The 19,953-nt window shown below is 47.7% G+C and overlaps 2 protein-coding genes and 1 long non-coding RNA gene across 3 annotated transcripts in view; 1 reads left to right on the top strand and 2 right to left on the bottom strand.

Moving 5' to 3' along the window:
- Positions 1-1,538, bottom strand: part of LOC138688776 (protein ELYS-like) — a 44,895-nt gene extending 43,357 nt beyond the window's left edge. Inside the window, exon 1 of the mRNA XM_069801295.1 lies at positions 1,316-1,538. Within this exon, the coding sequence (XP_069657396.1) occupies positions 1,316-1,538 (223 nt within the window). The remainder of the gene's footprint in view (positions 1-1,315) is intronic.
- Positions 1,539-1,581: 43 nt separating this feature from the next.
- On the bottom strand, positions 1,582-5,000 carry LOC138688845 (uncharacterized). The gene is made up of 3 exons (XR_011327651.1): positions 4,633-5,000; positions 3,498-3,568; positions 1,582-2,193 (listed from the first exon to the last, which is right to left on the bottom strand). It is a non-coding gene; the product is annotated as an uncharacterized lncRNA (long non-coding RNA).
- Positions 5,001-9,573: 4,573 nt separating this feature from the next.
- Positions 9,574-19,953, top strand: LOC138688636 (saccharopine dehydrogenase-like oxidoreductase). The gene is made up of 12 exons (XM_069800583.1): positions 9,574-9,749; positions 10,003-10,115; positions 11,084-11,164; positions 11,635-11,764; positions 12,995-13,044; positions 14,675-14,805; positions 15,343-15,460; positions 16,623-16,742; positions 16,839-16,895; positions 17,425-17,536; positions 18,379-18,460; positions 19,762-19,953. The coding sequence occupies exons 1-12, from the start codon at positions 9,659-9,661 to the stop codon at positions 19,865-19,867; spliced, it is 1,191 nt and encodes a 396-aa protein (XP_069656684.1). The 5' UTR covers positions 9,574-9,658; the 3' UTR covers positions 19,868-19,953.

Raw genomic sequence — 19,953 nt, 5'->3', positions numbered from 1 at the left:
TCCTACCAATTTAAGTATTCTCTCCACCACACAGGTGAAAAAATACCACACCAGCAAAGGCTTGTCGCCATTACTTCTCTAAAACTGTATCCAACAGCTTGCTAGGGAGAAGACACAAAACTAATAGAAGCCCGATTAAGTTCATTTCACCGTCTTAAAAAAGCACACCCCAGGCAAATCAATGCAGGAAAACGAGCCGATGCAGTAAGTGGATGAGGAGCTGTCCTCAGCAGAACAGGGTACTGTCCTGTGTGCCCAAACACCTGTGACAGCTGCCAGCCAAGACTGATGCCATCATCCAGACCGATGGGCCTAAGGCGGCACTTGAACTACCACGTTTAGCCGTACACCCTACACGGGGTTCAGCATTCCCGACAGAATTCAGCCCCTGAATTTCCCCTAGTTTTACCAAACACCATCAGCAAGCAATTACTAGAGCTGAAGGACTGACTCCACGCTTCCTTCTACTGGCAGAAGCTCCAGACCTCGAGTCAGGAAGAAATCAAGCACTTTTGTTTAAGTCAGCAACTTTGCTGCGTGATGCAGGCTTCATGCAAAAATCAAGAGACCCCCACAAAACGCGCGGGATTCCTGTAAAGCTCTGCTCTCCCCATTAAACCCAGCCCTCTTCCCGCAATCAATCGCCGCTCTATGCAGAGAGCCAATTTCCCAGCTCCTCTGTTTGGCAGTTACCCATGTTGAAGCAATAAAATGGTCTGTGAAAAGCAGCTGGGAGGGGAGCAGCGTATGGCCTTTCAGTGAAGGTGTGCCTTGAACGACTTATTCATCAAGTCACCATCAGGCCCCTTCTTTCCCAGAGCAGCCCGTCATGCACTCCTTGGCTCTTACGCACCGCCACAGCCTCCTACTGAAATGCTTCTGGCTGGCTAAATAAGTCATGTGAACATTGGTTGCTTTCAGAAACATGCCCAAAACTGAAAGGGGACGGAGGGGGTGTTGGGGTTTGGGGATTTGTTTTTTTGGGTTTTGGTTTGTTTTTTTTTCTTTCAGAAAGTGCAAAGAACACATCTGCCCCAAGTTCTAGGGTGTTCATCTCATGACTGGTTTTAAAGTGAAAACCTCTGGTTCTCCCTGTCAAGGACTTTGAGGCGACCCAAGCCTGAGCTGCTTTGACATGGCTCGGTACATTCACTGGCATCTTTTATTTCAGTCATGATTTCTCACAACTACAAAATGAAACCAAGAAACCGTAAGGTACTTAGAAGTAGACAGAATATTCTGTTATCTGAGCTCACGAGAGATTTGCTATTATATTGTGGACCCGTAACCCAGGCCTACGTTATTGCCAGTTTACCCTGGCTGAAAAGCCCCTGGAGGGTCTCGTCGGGGCATTGTGGGCACAGAAGTGTGTGAGCAACGAGTCTTAAAGATGACAAGAAGGGGAAAAGATCAGAAGCAGAAGAGCAGAGGTTAAGGTATCTGGCCGCGATGCCCATTACTGGGAAACTCGCCTGAGCCACTGCAGCGTGCTGGTGCTCCCACTCCTTCTGGGCTTCCTCCAGCCAGGACTCCCACATCGCCTGCGTGCTCCAGATCTGCCACTTGTTCTCAGCCAGCAAAACCCACACCTCTTGTGAACAGCAAGACAGCTTTAACCAGGGTACCTATGTGTAAAATATCAAACCCCGTGAGAGACGAGGACCAGCAGCGAGGAAGCCATGCAGTGGGAGGCGGTCTGGCCTCTTGCAGAGCAAGCCCTTCCAACCCAAACCTCCTGGGGACCGTATGGCACGCGGGGACACAAACCCACCTCGCTGCGGAACAGCCGAGATGTTTGTTGCTGCTGTCAGCATCCTGAACTGGAAACGAAAGCTGCCATCTTCCTTGTCCTCGTCTAACCAGAAGGTGATCAACAAAACACGGTGCCCAGAGCGTGCACAGGAGCCGACCCCGGCGAATCCTCCTCAGCTCCATTCCCACCATACTTCTTCAGTGTTACAGATTACCAAAAATGCCTCCTGATAATGTTTTGGGAAGTCAAAGTCTGCTTGCTATTCATAGCTGTATTTATGCTGAAATACGTACGTGTTCCATCGGCTATTGGTCGCCCTGTGCTCCCGAGCCCAGCCAGTCTGGACAACAGTTTGTTATTTTCAGCCTGCGGTTGGTTCTCTTAGAAGCTTCTCACTGGGACTTGCATTTACCACTGCTTTGTTCCTGACCCGTTCTGTCCTTTTAAATACGAAAATACATAAAAGACACAAAAGAAGCTGTTACCCAGACAATCCCAGCAAACGACAACGTTTCCAATCAAACCTGACTTTGGGGTTTGTTTTGTTTTGCTCTTTTCCCTGTTCGGAAATAGCCCATGTAGCTCTGGAACTTCACAAGCGAACAAGTCTCACAGCCACTTTGCTCCTTCGGTGGAAACATCTGATGCCCTCTCTTGTACCGCTACCAGCAATCACAGCCTGGTTTGGTTTCGCCCCTGCCAGCCCACGAAAACCCTTCTCTTCTCCAGCTAACCCTAACTTGCAGCAATGTAGCCATAGCCGCTCTGCCTCTAGTATGCGGGGCACTATGGGATGGGATACTGCAAAACCACACCTCACCCACTGTAAGTGTGGGTACGGCAGGTAGGCAGGCAAAGGACAACTCCAGCTGCCCCTGCACGGAGCTGGCTCAGGCGTGGGGAGTTTGCTGGTCTGCGTTCATATCGGCACATGAAAGCAGTTCAGCTCTCTGCAGGACTGAACTGCTGCCGGAGACATTAAATCTTCTGCTCCTGACACCTGCGAACAGCCAGGCTGCTGCGGCTACAAGGTCACCGAGCCATCATCCGCTTTGGGATAACGGACTGGGGTGTAAGTGCCTGACCTCTTTTTACGGGAGAGGGAATAAGAAGGCATTAGTGCTGGAGTCCCAGCAAAAGCCTGACTGAAAGGACTGCAAAGAGAGCGGTTTTCAGTCCTGAGGCCCAGGAAGCGCAGGAGGAGAGCAAAGGGGAGCAGAGAGGGAACCTTCTCCTCCAGAAGGAGCTGACGGACTGGGAAAGTGGCCGGGAAAGCAAGCTGCTCCTGGGCAGGAAGGAAGAGCTCTGTGTGGCACTATCGCTGGGATCTGGGATTGGGAAGCAGAGACGACAAATGCCTGGCAGCAGGCATCACTTCTATGTTCTACCTTTCAACCACGGTTGGGCTGTGGGACCCCAAACTACAGCTTAGTTTTAGAGGTGCTGTGTTACTGGGAGAGAAAGGGCAGGAAAGAAGCTCAATTAAGTCACACATATGAGGGAGACCTGGAATCCTCAGGAAATACACTTACCTCTGTCGTACAACTTAGCTGTAAAAACATATGCCGTTTGTTAATAAGGGTAAAGAATAAGCTCTTCGTGTGCCGCCCCTGCCTATGGGCAGATTCACCCTTTCTTCCTTCTGAGCTGTCAGTCCCGTTGAACTGGTATCTTCTGTCATTTTGCCCAGCACCTGACCGCAATGTGCACCAAGACCAGAAAGGGAAAACTTATGAAAGCGTACCTTTCAGCATATCGTAAGGTTGACAAAGTTTCTTCGTAACAGATGTCTGCTGGACTCAACGGCCGCAATCTCTAAGCATATGAAAAGTATTAACTGACATTAGATTTTGAAGGAGGCTTTTTAAAATAGTTTTAAACACTACCAAAACACAGACAGGGATTAACGTGGAAAGATAGACCGCTAACTCCTCAAATAGAAAAGGAGAACCCAGGTGTCTTAGCAATCTGGCCATAAATTAACTCTTTCTAACACTTGTGCCAGAAGAGAAATGAGACAGAAAGAAAGATGAGAAGATAGAGGTGGTTTTTGCAAAAATTAATACTGAAGGCGCTCGAGTCCTGCTAACTCTGCCTTAATGCTAGCACCAACGCAAAAAAAAAAAAAAAAAAAAAAAAAGGCGCAAAACCACTTTGATGGTATTTGTACAAGTAGCAATTGAAGAATCTGTCCTTCAATTTGAATTACGCAAGTTAGCATCTGAAGAAACCCAGGTAAGCTGTTTTGAGAGTATCAGCATTTACAGTCAACCTTTTCACATGTGCACATTTTCTGTTCATATTCTTCCACCTTTCATTTAATTGCACTTCCTTTAAAAAAAATACCTCTTCAAAGACGCTGGAGCATACAGATAATTCACCTGAGACAAGGAAGAACCTAGGGGAGTTTCATCTCATTTAGGAATGCAACCTCTGGTGCACAGCACAAACGATAATCTCAGAAGTCAGGGAAAAAAGGACTTGTTTCATAACGCAGCCTAGTTTTAGGTAGGTAAAGAACGCGGGTTTTATATAAAACAGGTGCTTCTGAGTTTTATAGCTACATTTACCTATCTGTCGATAAATTTTTACAGATATGCAGAAAACTCTTTCAGAAGAAACGGAGGTTGTATCTCTAACGTAGACAGAGATATCTATTTTGTGCCAGCCACATTTCTGTTCCAAAAACAGAAGTGCTCTCCATTGGAGTAACGTGTTTAGTAGTGGCTAGAAGCTTTTGACCAGCAGAAGGGTTCTCCCCTTTATGTTGCACAGGAAGCAAGCTTAGCTTTTAAACTACACTCACTTTCACCAATGTCAGAGCCGCACAATTCTATTTCAATGGGCAAAGCCGGTTATAAATTCAAGAGTCAATTTACCATGATGGTCCTGCTCTTTCCCCCCTGGGCAGACTGCAGGAGTCTCGTCAGGACCAAGTCCCTGTATGGGATATGCACCGCTCTCTTTCCTGTAGCAACCTCAGCCAGAGCACTAAGGGAAAATAAAGTGAAAAGTAGAAGCATGACTATGAAAAGCAAATCTGGGGGGCCGGCGGCGGGGAAGAGCCTACCAGATTAGAACCTTCCGTATATTCATGCTTAGGCACGTGCTTCAGTATGTTCGTGCTTATGGACGTCTCAGGCTTTATTCATTTAAGTAACTTCATTAGCCAGACGGCAAGGAATCCTGAACGGAGGGAAAACTATTTTTCACCTGCAGGAATTTAATTTTTACTTCACAGGAAAGGATTATTTTTTTTTAAAAAAAGAGGAAGAAAAACACCCGGTGACATTTCCTAACGTGGTTAGACTTAGATTTACCCACCCGCCTTCCTTCAACCTGTCTCCTTCAGATCCTTCAGAGGATTTTTGCCTTTCGCTTCCTGCCAAGTCCGCCAGATTTATAACTGGCTGTTTGGCGATTGCTTCATCGAGAAAAATCTGTTAAGATACGGTATCAACAGCAGGAAAAATCACCAAATCCGTCGCTCAGACATTATGAAGTAAGATACAGAAAACGATACTCTGCGGAAACGCAGAGGAAATAGGTTGCGACAGTTACCGCTCTTGGAACACCTGACCTAGGAAGAATTGCTTTCAATACGAGACCCACGAAGGCGTGCCTCAAAGCAAACGACCGACCGTCTCTCAGGATTAAGCAGCAGACAAAGCCGCTCATCCCCTGCACCCGCAGAAAGGGGGTGCGGAAGCACCGCTGGCTCCCAACCTCCCCCGGCTGCAAAGACGACGTCTCCCTCCCATCCCCGTCCCAGAGGAGCCCAGGACTGGCCCTGCCTGCCAGGGCTGAGCAGCTTTCGGAGCTGCCTGCGCGAGCAGCCGTGGGGAGCTGAGCTCGCTTGTGCTCCAGAGACGGGCCACGCACGTCCGGGCCAGCCGGAGCCCCCTCCTCCTCAACCAGCCCCAGCCCGGGCTCGTCCTGCGTAAGCGGCTCTGCAGACCCCTCTCCAGCTCTGTCGACAGGGGACTTCAGCAAAAACGGTAGTTCTGGCGTCAGTCTCCCGAGGGGAAGCGCTGGGGGAGCGAGCGATGATAGGAGCAAGGCCCGTTGTCCGGAGCAGAGCCGCGAGCAGTCGCCTCCCCCGGCCCGGCTGCTCTGAGGTGGTTCAGCCGCCCGTCGGCAGCAGCACCACGGTCACCCAGCACCCCTCCGCCTGGCCGGGGGCACACACAGCGAGGACAGCAGGATTCGGGCCACGGTGACCCTCTGGGGTCACGTCTTTGCCACCGCCGCGCTGCGGCCTTCCCTCACGCGGGGTCGGGGAGGTGCCGCAGACTGCCCCGCGCTTGTGCCGCGCCCTGCGAGCTTGCTCGCTGCAGGGCTGCTTGTTAGCGCGAGCCCAGGAGTTCTGCAGAGCGCTACCGGGCAAGCAGCAGCTGCCAGAGAGAAACAGGGACCGCAGGTCATTTCGGGACACCAGCGAGGGATTTTCAAAGACCGCCTGTAATATTTGGCACATAGCGGATCTTAGATACGGAGCCAACCTGCAAGCAGGCAGCGGTTTCGGACACCTCTGCCTTCGGCGATCCCCGCTCCGAGAGCAGCACTGGCGGACAGCGTGCACGCGCCAAAAAGGTGGGCTGGCAAGGCTGGCCCTGCAGCCCGGGGTGAGGCAACCCAACAGGCTCTCACCTGCTCGCCGTCGTGGAGGTGCCAATAAACGAGGGTGGGTCTAGGTAAAACAGAGCCACCCTGGGTTTCGTGTCTGCATGGACTTCCACGAGTTCGTCTGACGGTGCATCTAAGAGGACTGAGTTCATTCAGAGTGCTAAACAGCTACACTGAACGGTGGAAACAGTGCCTGCACACTACACCTGTTCGAACTGGATGGTGACGACCCCCTGAGACCGACGGCTGGTGGCATTCATGGTAGTCGTAGCTGCTCTTCTCATCTTATTCCCCTGTCCCATTAACCTCCCCACCTGTGCGTAAATACCACAGGGCACCAGCTTCAAACCGTCCACTTAAAAACCTTGCTGCTGCTCTTCTCTAATCTTGAGCCCACCAGGCTTCCTGGTTTTAGAGCGCCAAAACGTGTTACCAGCACCAGAAAAAAAATTGTTACGCTTAGTAAGGATAGAACAAAAATTAAGATCGACTACGGCGGAGCACGGGGTAGTTGTTCCGGCTTTACCACGGTGAGAAATTCATTCCCGGAGAGTTCCACTTGCCCGGTAAATTTAGTCTACACTGAGAGCTCACATCTGTGGACTTAAGACGTTTGCAACATTCAGGATAAAGGCGTCATTTGCCTCTGCTTCCGTCATCGCCATTAGATAAGGGGTTTCAACAAGCTTATTCCATGCGCCGCTAAAATGAATGAGGTCTGTCTTCCCCTGTGCTCATTTTTTTCCTATTTTTTTCCTGCCCATTGCATCAAACCTGTCTGAAATTGGCCACGTGGCTCCAGACCAATGAGGAGGAAGGTACAGGGGAAAGTAGTTCACGGGCAAGTGGCAAACTGCATAAACCTTAGAAGGACAGCTAAAAACTCAGTGCTCTGACACATACACCATCTTCAAAATCCCCTCCCAGCTCAAGAGAAACAGATTACCCATTTCCAGTTAGCAACGAGTCCCGCCTCTGCCAACGACAGAGACTAACAAGGCGAGGAGCATCGGGGAAAGAGAGCAGATAAAAACGCTAACTTTCTTCTTAACCCCTTTCTTCTTCACCAAGGAGCAAAATACAGAAAGGAGAAAGAAGAAAAGTACTACGAGGGATGAAACAGCTTGGCCAGTGGTACGGCAGAGCAGCCGGGCAGCAAAAAGCAGCAAAAAGGTGCTGCTAGGTCCAGATAGCACCCACACGCTTCAGCCAACGTGCCCAGAAGGGTCATGTTAAGATAGCAGAACGGATGACTTTCCAATTGCAATAAGCAAAAAAAAAAGAAATAAATGCACACAGAAGACTAAGGTTTGTTAATACTGAAACAAAGCGAGTTCATCACCTGTTGGTTAGAAGTTCCCAGCATACTGGAAGTAATCTGTAAAGACGAGAAGTAACTAGAAGGTGACACGTGTTTGGGAAAAAACCCACCAACTTCACAGAGTGTCATCCCGCCGTAAAAATAACACAGGTTACACAGATCAAAACTTGCCTTCATCCCAAACCATTACATAAGCTTACTTCATGCAGTTATTTATCAGATCCACACTGTTTCATCCCCACTCTCTTTCTTCTCCAGCATTTCTTCAACCTACTCTTACGTGCATAATCCTTATCGCCGTCTAGGTAGACGCCATCCTAAGGTACATTTCAATAACGCATTTTACTTAGAAATTAAGTTGTGCAGCATCTAGACAGCTATGCAGAAAATTCAAGAAGGGCAAATGTTAATTTTTGATAGCTGGGCACGGTGGTTCAACCAGTACTTATTTTCGAGGCTGTTTTAAGAAAGAAAAAGCCAATGGTTCTGACTTCTGGATGAACAGCTGCAGCCATACGTATTACCTGCGTAAGGGTACGTGTGACGTGAGAGCACCTGCTACATCACGGCGGTCAGATCGCACGAGGGTCCCCGTGCCAGCAACTGGTGGGACCACGGGTCACGGTTAAGCGTCAGCAACCGAAGTCAGGTCACGGGTGACAGAGGCCCGTCTGTCTGCGGTGTCAGCGAGCGGGGCGGCGAGGGTCTCGGTGCCAGCGGCTGGACGGGGGACCACAGTCATGGGGCGCAGGCGTCCGAGGTGCCAGCAAGGGGAGGGAGCAGGTGATTGTATTTTCCCCTAGCCATAGGTGCACGTGTACATTGCTAGCAGACTTTGGGGTGGGCTAGGCAGCGAGCGGGAGGAAAAGCCCTCTCTGGAGAGACTCGGTGTCTCAGCCGGAGGTGAGCGAGGGAGCCCAGGCTGGGGGCACAGACGGCACCTGGGCTTGAGGCTGCGCTGATCTTCCGGGGCTCTGGAAACGTGGGCGCGCGTGGGAACCCGCAGGGTGACAGCACGCCTCTGGTGTCGCCCGCGAGCTTCAACGGCAACGAGCCGGGGAGGAGGCTTTCGGCGAGGTGCCATAGTGCCAGATGGCGGCTGGCAAAGGCACGGCCCATTCTCTGGCAGCCTGCGTAGCCGGCCGTGGTGTTGTCACGCATGTGCGTGGTGCACGCTCAGCCTCGCTACTGGCCGAACCTGCAAACGGGAAAGCAGCGGCCACATCCACGGGTCTGGCTCAGAGACACCCCCGGGCCTGGGGTGCCCCAGGCCAGGCTCCTGCGGCCCGCAAGGAGGAAGCCCCGGGCGGGCAGAGTTGTACCAGCCCTCCCACCACTTGGCGGGCAGAGTGGTACCAGCCCTCCCACCGCTTGGCGGGCAGAGTGGTACCAGCCCTCCCACCACTTGGCGGGCAGAGTGGCACCAGCCCTCCCACCACTTGGCGGGCACTGGCATCAACCGTTAAGCTTCGCAGTACGAAATGCGCTAACTTCAAAAAGAAACCTGTTCCCTACTAGCAAGGCCATGGTTACGCGTTAAAAGTAAAAAGAAAGATCCAGGACACGATTTTTTTCCTCTGCCCGAGAGCTGGCTGTAACGGGAGTAAATCCGCACCAAACAGGGGGTTGCATGTCCACGCTGCTATGGCGAGCGAGATGGGAAGGAATGAGTTTTCACTGCCGTGTGTGTTTCTCACAGGAGCGCACCCTGGACGGCGTCAGAGGAAAAGAGAAACGTGTTCGCAAGTGGCATCCCTGCATCGTTTCTGCTGGCACAGAGCTGGGGAGGCTGGTTCGGGAAAACAAAGTGCTCTTTCTTAAGGGAGGAGTAAATCACAAGCAGCCTCCAGCAACCGGGGTGGTACTTTTGCAGACAGAAGGCACTCCGTCACGGGAGCGAAGCTTTCTGCTTACAGCAGCGCTAGCACCCACCGGACCACAAGCGCAGAAGGCTGCTGATGGCGCGGGAGCATCCAGCAGCTACGAAAGCTGCGCCGCAAAGCCGGGAGAAGCCGCAGGCGGTGCTCGAGCGGGCGGCCGAGAGGCTGGGTACGGGCCGCGGCGGGGGGGGTGGTGTTGGCGCAGCGCCGCCGCCCGGCCCCCGTGCCCCGGCCCCCTCCGCGGGGAGCCGCCGGCGGGCGGCTGTGAAGGGAAGGGCTGAGGCGGCGACGCGGGGCGAGCCCCCCCCCCGCCGTCGGCGTCGGCGTCGGCGTCGGGGCCCGCGCCGGGGAGGTGGCGGCTCGGCCCGGGGCGGGAAGCGAGGCGGCGGGCGGCGGCGGTGACGGCGGTCTCCGGTGCGCAGGGAAGGCGGCGCTCGGGGCGGAGGTCGGCGTGCTGCTGTGCGACGTGGGCGACGCGGCCTCGCTGGCCGCCGTGGCGAGGCAGACCCGGCTGGTGCTCAACTGCGTGGGCCCGGTGAGTGCGGGGACGCGGGCGGTGCTCCCGCGGCGTCCGCCGGGCGCGGCTGCCGGCAGAGCCCGGGCCGGCGTCTGCCCCTCCCTCGGCCGCCGCTCCCCGGCTGCGTGCGGCTGGGCGCCCCGCTGCTCGGGGCGGGGAGAGCTGCGGCGGCGACCGGGAGCCTCTGCGGCTGGGCTGCGGGGTTTCGGGAGCCGTCCGGCTGACAGGGCGCTTTTTGAGAGGGAGCCAGCAGTGCAGCCGTGTCCTGGGGTCGCCTGAAGCTTGCCCAGCACGATTCCTGCTGGTGTAATTCGCGGGCGGTTCTCGCTGAAGGACGGCAGGGTTGGCTGGCGGTTCGGCGGCGGGGGGTTTTTTTTGCTCGTTTTGTGGTTTGGGGGGAGTCTTTCACAGGCAGCGTAAGAAACTGCTTGTAATAGTGGGGAGGAGTTTTGGGTTGGGCCAAAACGGTTTCAGGGGTGCTAGCGCTGAAAAGAAATGGAAATCTGTGGAAAAGAAGCCCATAGAGATGCTCTTCCAAGTTCTTGGCCCCTTTAAAACTTTCAGTGGCGATACTTCCAGCGCCTTTGGAGGGGCTCAAAGTACAAGAGCTGGAAGTTGGGTCACGATGACGTCTTTGAAATTGGGGGTACTTAAGCAGAGAATATGCTGATAACAGGAGCGCAAAAAGCATACCTTGAGATTGGACACATTGAATTGGCCTTGGTGGTCTTACCTTTGGAGAGAAACAGGGTGCGGCAGTCCGTGCAGCAAACGGCATCATCAGTGATGAAGTTTGTTGTGCTGTTCCTTCTCCCGAGCCCCCCAAAACCCACAAGTGCTATTACGTTTCGGCCCCACGTAGCAAAACCAATACCCACCAAGGGCTTACTTCTCTTGTAGGCGGCTCTGTTAGATGAAGCACGCTGGGTGAGCTGTGGTGGGTGGGTTTTATTTTTTGTTACGTGTGGTGGTCTTTCCTTCTACAGTATAGATTCTTTGGAGAGCCTGTGGTAGAAGCTTGTGTTGAAAATGGTGCGAGCTGCATTGACATCTGTGGAGAACCCCAGGTACGTGACCGTAGAAAAATGCTACCTTCTGTCAAAGAGCTGTTAAAGGGGTATTTGTGTAGTATTTTTCTGCGGACGTTGCTGAACGTGAAGACAGCTTTTGCCTCCTGATCTGCTGGTTTAAGATGCATTAATTGTTTTAAAGTGCATTAATGTGTATTAGTTGGACAGCTTTCTTACTTAGAGACAAGAGCCTCTCGGGTTCTCTCTGGAAATCCAAAATGTTTGAGTTCTGCTTCGCGTCTGGGTTGTGGTTCTACATAGGAATTTTGCGCAGGCCACCTTTCTTTGCACTGCTGGGATACTGTCATACCGTAAGACAGGAGTGGCATGTATCTGTCTTAAAGATGCTTGTAAGTGTTTTGAAGTATGTGGGGTGCTGTGATAAGACAGTAAAGCGCTGATGGCTAATATTGGGTGTGGCCGAGTACAGAGTTCTGCTTAAAATGCTTGTTCTGACTGTGTTTTAGTTTCTGGAAGGAATGTACCTGAAATACAACGAAAAAGCTGCGGAAAAGGGAGTGTATGTCATTGGAAGCTGTGGCTTTGACTCTATACCAGCTGATATGGGAGTACTGTACACCAGAGACAAGTTGAAAGGTGACTTACTTAAGTGTGACCTTATGCTGAAAAAGAAATGCAGATCATGCTTTCATCTGGCTTCCCAAAGCAGCAGTGCTTATGTGGAGACTCCTTCAGTCTCTCTTTTTGCCTGCCTTTACCAGCTGATGGGTTTCAACCAAACCTGGTAAATAAAGATTGAAAAGTAAATCATATTCCCATTAGCTTGGAGAAGATTGGAGGATAAATATATTTGAGAAAAGATGCGAGATGATCCCATTCTGTGCAAATAGTACTTGCTCCTAAGCTCAAATGAGGATACTTCGTTCATCAGGTCTGACTTGCAATTGGAAGGGCTGAGAAAAGTATCGGAATGTTTTGCTTTTATGTACCGTTCAAAGAGCTATAAAGTGGGATTGCTTTACGTTGGAGTGTGTCATCAGCTTTCAGTTTAATAAAACTCAATCTGGATCTGATTGAAGGGAGAGGAGAGGCATGGAAATGAGTATCTGGTTGTTCGTGGGGTTATAATTTGATGTCTGATACTTGTTTTGAATAAGGATGTCTTTTATATCTTCCTGTTTGGCCTTTAGGGTATTACCAGCTGTCTATCCAGTTGCTTGCTATATTGAAATTTGCCCCCACAAGTACAGTCTTAACGCTCTCAGAAGGAACTGAGCAAAGCAAAACAAAGCAGAATTTGGAGGAGTTGTTTTGTTTTGCTATTCATCACAACTAAGCATGCTTTGCAAAACACAAGCTATGCTAAAATTAAAGGTTTTAGGATATCTTGTGTGTGTTTTGAGGTTTGGGGGAGGGGGTTGGTGGGGTTTTTTTGTTTGGTTTGGTTTTTTTGTAGTTAAGGTCTAGCAAAATCTGTAAGTCCATCTCAGTTTTCACAGCCTACATCATCCTTAATTTTGAAACTTGGAGGAAAACTGAATATGGCTCTTAATATTCCTTTCCTTTTTTTTTTTTTGTGGATTATTTTTACTATGTCATTAACTAGATAATACAAATGAAAAATGTAGTGAGTAAAGCTAATATTGGTGACCCTTCCTGAAGTACTTTACGCAAGAAGTTTGATACTTGCTAACTAAAACAGCTGTGGAACTTAATCGTAGTTTATTTTACTTTGAGGTAAAGATGTGACTCTGCCTTTTCAACTAACAGTGTCAGTGGCCTGCTGTTTGAGTCTACCAGAGCGTACTCTGGCTTTGTGAACTAATGAACTGTATATGCCAAGTAATGTTTTCTCCTCCCTTAAAGGTACCTTAACTGCTGTTGAAAGTTTCCTGAAGGTGAAATCTGGGCCTGAGGTTAGTTGGTTTACGCCTTCTTGGAAACTGAGAGGTATTTGTGGTGACATCACCGTAGCCCATTAGAATAACTGTTGTTACGTTCATTCAGACCAAGGAACAAGCTGGCAGTTCTTTGGTGATGGCTCCAAGAGCTTTAGGAGCTACCAGAAGTATGCGAGCAAACACGCTTTTGTAAGGTTCATTTGCATAGGCTGTCTACCGAAAGTTTGTTGTGTTAAGCCATTTCAGGAAATAACTTAATTTTGCAGAGATGTCGGAAGGATTCATACATAAGTAAACTGTAACAGATACACAGTGTGTTGCCAGTAATCCTAGTGTTTGGCTGTTTGGTGGGTTGGTTGGTTTGTTTTGTTTGGGGGGTATGTTTCAAGGTACATGTATTAGCATTACATGCATTGAAGTATGTAATAATTGTAATAGGGTGTAATAGATGTAATAATTGTAAGGTCATTGTTTAAATAATGCAACGATGACCCAAACCAAGACAGTGTTGGTGCCCAGCAATTGAACATACTGCTTCTCCTGTCCTGTCCTGAGCACCCATATTGCCAGATGGGGCCCAAGTCATAGCCTGTTCTTATGAGCATTGGGAGGAGTGGAGGAAGTGCATGGATTGGGAGAGTAATATCTGTCTGTTAAAGGACAGGGAACAGTAGTTAATGAGAGTGTATAAACCTGTATGTTGGGTATAAAGGTGGTTTAAGTATGTAGGATAAGTTGTAAGTGTAGGTAAGCAGGGATTTAGTAATGAGAATTAAATACAACGAGGCAGATATATATATATATATATATATATATATGTATATAAAAAAATATAAAATCTTCTCTGTATTAACTTAGGTGGGACCTGAGCATGACACAAATGGCATGGCGTAAGGGGTGGAGATTGCGTTGGGTCTGGCTGAGATGGAGTTAATTTTCCCCATAGCAGCCCTCATAGTGCTGTGCTCTGTATTGGTGCTAGAAAGGTGCTGCTAACACACCAGTGTTCTGGCTGCTGCTAAGCAGTGCTCGCACAGCATCAAGGCTGTCTCTCCAGTATTTCCCCCCGCCCTCACCCAGTAGCCTGGGGGTGGGCAAGATTCTGGGAGGGGACGCAGCCAGGATAGCTGACCCAAACTGACGAAAGGCGTATTCCATACCATATGATGTCTGCTCAGTGATAAAAGCTAAGAGAAAGGAGGAGGGGTGGGGGGCATGTGTTAGTACAATGTTTGCCTTCTGGAGCAACTGCTCTGTGTCCGGAAGCCCTGCTTCCCGGGAAGTGGCTGGACATCGCCTGCTGATGGGAAGTAGAGAATAAAGCTTTTGTTTTCCTTTGCTTCTGCATGCGGCCTTTGCTTTTGCTTTATTAAACCGCCTTGATCTTGACCTGTGAGGGGTTTTTTTTCCATATTATTTTCTCCTCTCCCTGTCCTACTGAGGAGGGAAGTGGTAGAGCGGCTTGGTGGGCACCTGGCATTCAGCCAAGGTCAATCCACCGCATTTCAATGTACTTTTATGCGTGTAATCGTAATACACCTATGTAATAATGTGTAATATATGTAATAATTCTAAGGTCATTATTAAAATAATACATGAAACCTTCAGATACTGAATTAACTACGGTTTCATGGTATGTTGCCAGGGCTCTTGTGCACATGATGGGACCTGGAAGTCAGCTGTTTATGGCCTTGCGGATCAAGACAACCTGAGGAAGCTTCGAAAAAAGATAGGATATGCCCCTGTTCCAGTAGTTGGTGCAAAACTTAAAAGCAGGTATGAGAAGCGTAAGATGTGAAACACGCTGTCTTCTAACAGCTCCAGTATTTACTAGAGAGGTTGGTAACGTATTGCTAAATACTAAAAAGATGCATTTAGGACTTCAGCGTAATATGAATGGATGGATACTCATCTAGTAGAATTGAAGATAAGTTCAGTTTTACTGATTTGTTCCTATTTTACTGAAAATAAAGAACATGTCCCAGCATTTACTGGGTCTCAAAGTTAACTTGTTCTAAGAGAGTTTTAGACAAACACAAACTTTTGTGTTTGATTTCAGAAGCGATTGGTAGAAGGAAAAAAGAAATGTGAGGGGAGTATTCTTTTGATTATCAAATTCATCCTCGCTGTAGTGTGTGGAATTTTGACTTGAGCCAGGGATAAATTTGGAATGGTTTGCTTTCAGTGGAAAGAGGTGACGTCATAGAAATGCTTGAGGAAAAAGCCAGTATTGGTAGGGCTGTCATGATCTGTTGCTTTCAGTATGCGTGAACATTTGAACATTTTTTCTGACTTTCTTTTTTCCATTGGCAGAGGACTTGTGTTTTACAATCAGCAATTCAAAGAGTACTCCATTCGATTCATGGGATCTGATGGTTCCGTTGTGAAACGGTCTCAGTGTTACTTGCACACAGAGTTGCAGGAAACACCTGTAAGTTACTGGTTTTGGTATACTATGTCTTTATTAGCATTTTCAGCGCATCTTTCCTTTATGTGATAACTGTTCTTAGTGCAGATCTGCATAGTAGGGCTTCTGTAGTTAGGTAAATAGTAATGAACTGCGATGTGCTTTTGCTTCTGTAAAGAAGGAGGCTTGTGCTGTTGATCTCCTTTGCAAGCTGTTTGACCTGATGTGGTCCAGGTTCTTCTGGGTGCACGGGCCGGTTTCATGCTACTCGATACTCTGCCTGATGAGCTTGCTTATTGCTGCTAGCATAATAGATACGAGAGTCTCTTGCAGGGTTCTTATGCTATCTGATTTCTGGGCCTGTATTTGTAGGGAATGGAAGCCCTGAGTCACAGAAATATTTGAAAGGTAGGCTTCCTTATTTTTGGGAATGATGAATACGTTAAATTCTGTTCCTGTGCAGAGGCTTTTCTTGTTTTAATCAGTGGAGCTTCTAAAAGCATTGTAATTGTAGCCTGTGCAACTGTAGTCAGGTCAGTATAGTGTAGTAAACGTTCTGATAAAGAATTCGTATGCTGCTCATTTGTATCTGGAGACTTCTTTGATGCTTGGGTCTCTGGTGTGCAGAGTAAAGGCAAGGTGAAGTGGTGGTCGTGTTTAGTTTTTGTTTTCCATGGTTTCCTGAGAGGAGACCAGCACCAACAATGTACAGAACAGCTGTGCAGAATCACAGGCATCAGTTAAAGAGATGAAGGTGAGACAGTGCTCTGAAAATATGCTTGGAAACTACTCATGAGAAAGGCTTCCCATTGCTATTCCAAAATTCTAAAGGAAGGCGTCAGTTTGTCTTAAACTAAAGCAGTAAGAGGAGGAAAGGAAGATCTTGGGAAAGAAGCCTGGAACTGGATACCAAAATGCATCTTTCTTTAAAGTTTTCCACTCTTGTTTACCCTGCTCGCTCCCTCGCCATTCTGTAGTTACACTGTCTTCTCATAATGAATTATAAAGTGAAGCATTATTCAAAGAGTTGTTTAGAACCAAGACAATTGTCTAAGGCCCTATTTAAACAGCTATCTATTGTATCAAACAATTGCATCCTCATTTGGGGGTAGATTCATTTTTACAAATGCACTGATGCAAAAATTTTAATGTAAATTCTACCACTGGAAATATGTTTTTGCCTCAGGTGCAGTATGGCGCTTATGTGAACATAGGTGGTCTTGGCTCTGTTATCAAGCTGATGTTTGCCGGCATTTTATTTCTTCTTCTTGTGAAGTTTAGCTTTGGGAGAAAACTTCTGACAAAAGTAAGTGTTCAGAACACAAAAGAATTAAGTGTTCGGATATTTTTTTTCCCTCTAGTTTACTGTTGTTTGTTTGTTTTTTCCCCTGTTCTTATACAGTACCCAGAATTTTTCTCTGCTGGATTCTTCACAAAGAAAGGACCAACCCAGAAACAGGTAGCTGACTGTTTTCCATCGCAATTACTGAATAGATTTGTTGTGATAATGGTGGAATAGTAATCTAGAGTCAGCTGCTTAGTCCCAGAGAAATAATTTCTAAATGCACATTGTGTGTGCCTGTTCAGTTAGCTTTGAATATTTAAATCATCATGCCTTCTGCTATTAGACATCAAAGTATGTGCAACTCATACCAGGAGAAAATGGGTCATGTTGCTGGGTCTGATGTATTTACATGGATGGCTCGCAGCACTCAAATCTGTCAACGGGGAGACTGAGTAGTACAAACCCAGGACTGAAAGCCCTGAGAGAATAAATGGACTTCGGGACAATAACAGTTCCAACAAAGGGGAAGTGATTACAAATTTAGATGAGATTGTACCTTTTAAGCAATAACTCACAATAACTCCTCTCATATTTAGATAGATCATAGTATTTGGCATAATAGATACCTGTATTTACTACTTGTGCTTGCCTGATAATAAGCGAGTTACTGTTTTGGTGGCCACATTTGTCTTGTCCACTACAGATGGATGGAACCTCTTTTACAATGACTTTTTTTGGCGAGGGTTACAGTGAGGGGCAAGACCCCCAGCATGGCAAACCGAATGTAAAGATCTGCACTGAAGTGAAAGGACCAGGTATGTATGTCAGTAGCAGCTTACTGCTTTTGCCTTACATTGCCTACTCGAAAAGAAGTTTATGGTTCCACTGCTACTCACCCTTGAGGAGCACTTGCAGCATGGACAAAGTCAGCAGCCTTTACAGAGTATTACCTTGGAGAGTAGCATTCACTGTGACCTGTTTTTTGAAATAGCCCCTTCATTTGCCGCCTTGTCATTCGCTTTCCTTCTGACTTTCCCCGTTCCAATTTTCATTTTTGCAGAGTAGAGCAGTTAAAGGGAGAGTGCTTTAACATTAGTTTTCAGTTGTTGCAGCCTGGACTTACTACTTGTTTATTTCCAGTCCCCTGTGAGTGAACTTAAGCAGATCTGGCATAGTTATCATTTCTAGCTATAACATACCTGTGTTCAGGTCATTCCTTTGAGGGGAGGTGACACCTGAAGTCAGGTTTGGAGACAGCAAGAATGTATATACAGAAAGGAGTTAATGAAGCATAGCTTCTTTAAATAACTGCTGAATGCAGCAGTCTCACAGCAAAAGTCTGAATTTAAGCACAGAATGGGGAAAGCTCTTGCTGTAATGGAGAGCCCTCTCTCACCCGTGAGGTGATCGCTCATGGTTGTTGTGTGGTTATAGGCCTGTAGTTGAAGCAGGATTTGTCCAGATTAGATCTTAGGGACTTCACCAGCTACTTGGGATGATTACAAGGTAAAAAAGCTGTTCTTAAATGGGGAAGGCTGTTTCGTTGCCAAAGAGATTATTCTTCAGCACGCTGTGGGTAAGAGCGAGATTACGTTCTACATTTCAACATGCTGTACATCGTTCGTTTGGTTTTTTTGTTTGTTTGTTTTTTTGTCAGAGCCTGGCTATGTTGCTACACCAATTGCAATGGTTCAAGCAGCTGTATCTCTTCTGGAGGATGCAGCTTGTCTGCCTAAACGGTAAGTACTTTCCCATGCAGAACAGCTTGATCTCCCCTAAAGCTACTATATGTGTATGTTTCTCTTGGGAACTGCAGATCTCATAACCCTGTGGATTTTTGTCTTGCCTCACCCAAATGGCTGTGCAAGGGAGATAACTTCACACACTTTGCTTTTGCTTTATTAAACCACCTTGATCTTGACCTGTGAGGGGTTTTTTTCCATATTATTTTCTCCTCTCCCTGTCCTACTGAGGAGGGAAGTGATAGAGCGGCTTGGTGGGCACCTGGCATTCAGCCAAGGTCAATCCACCGCATTTCAATGTACTTTTATGCGTGTAATCGTAATACACCTATGTAGTAATGTGTAATATATATATATATATGTAATAATTCTAAGGTCATTATTAAAATAATACATGAAACCTTCAGATACCGATTCACAGCCATTTACTCTTGTCCTGGTTTCAGCTGGGATGGAGTTAACTGTCTTCCTAGTAGCTGGTACAGTGCTATGTTTTGAGTTCAGTATGCGAAGAATGTTGATAACACTGATGTTTTCAGTTGTTGCTCAGTAGTGTTTAGACTAGAGTCAAGGATTTTTCAGCTTCTCATGCCCAGCCAGGGCACCTGACCCAAACTGGCCAACAGTGTATTCCATACCGTGGGACGTCCCATCTAGTTTAGGAACTGGGAAGTGGGGGGGCAGGGATTCGCCGCTCGGGGACTGGCTGGGTGTCGGTTGGCGGGTGGTGAGCAATTGCCCTGCGCATCACTTGTACATTTCAATCCTTTTATTACTACTGTTGTCATTTGATTAGTGTTATCATTATCATTATTAGTTTCTTCTTTTCTGTTCTATTAAATCGTTCTTATCTCAACCCAGGAGTTTTACTTCTTTTCCTGATTGTCTCCCCCCATCCCACTGGATGGGGGGGGAGTGAGTGAGCGGCTGCGTGGTGCTTAGTTGCTGGCTGGGGTTAAACCACGACAACTCTTCATCTGCCTTTCAATTTGAAAGGATGTAGTCATACGTCTTTAGAAATGCTTTTGCTGCATCTGTTGCATCAATGTCTGGATTTTCAGTTAATGGAATGGTTTCTATTGAGTTTGCTGGCTGCAGAAACGAACCTATGAATATAACCAGCTTGCTAAATTCTGCACACGCTCTCCTGTGGGAGAGAGTGGCTTTTTCTTTCTCAGGCAGTGAAATACATCTTTGACTTAAAAAAAAAAAAAAAAAGAAAAAGAAAAGAAAAAAAAAAAAGGTCTCATTCACTCACTGTACCACTAATGTTTTTCTCTTTTGATTTTCATTAACAGGGGTGGTGTATATTCTCCAGGAGCTGCTTTCTCCAAAACAAAACTGATCGATCGCCTCAACAAACGTGGTGTTGAGTTCTCTGTTATTAGCAAGCCTGAACTCTGAAGTCAAGACATAACTGTATGAACTAACCCCTTTCCTGGGTCTAACTCCAATAAAACTCATTTGGCTGTAAAAGCCTAATCATAAAA

The sequence above is a fragment of the Haliaeetus albicilla genome, chromosome 13 (genome assembly GCF_947461875.1).
Source record: "Haliaeetus albicilla chromosome 13, bHalAlb1.1, whole genome shotgun sequence".
NCBI classification, from domain to species: Eukaryota; Metazoa; Chordata; class Aves; order Accipitriformes; family Accipitridae; genus Haliaeetus; species Haliaeetus albicilla.
This window is presented reverse-complemented; position numbering and strand designations above follow the sequence as displayed.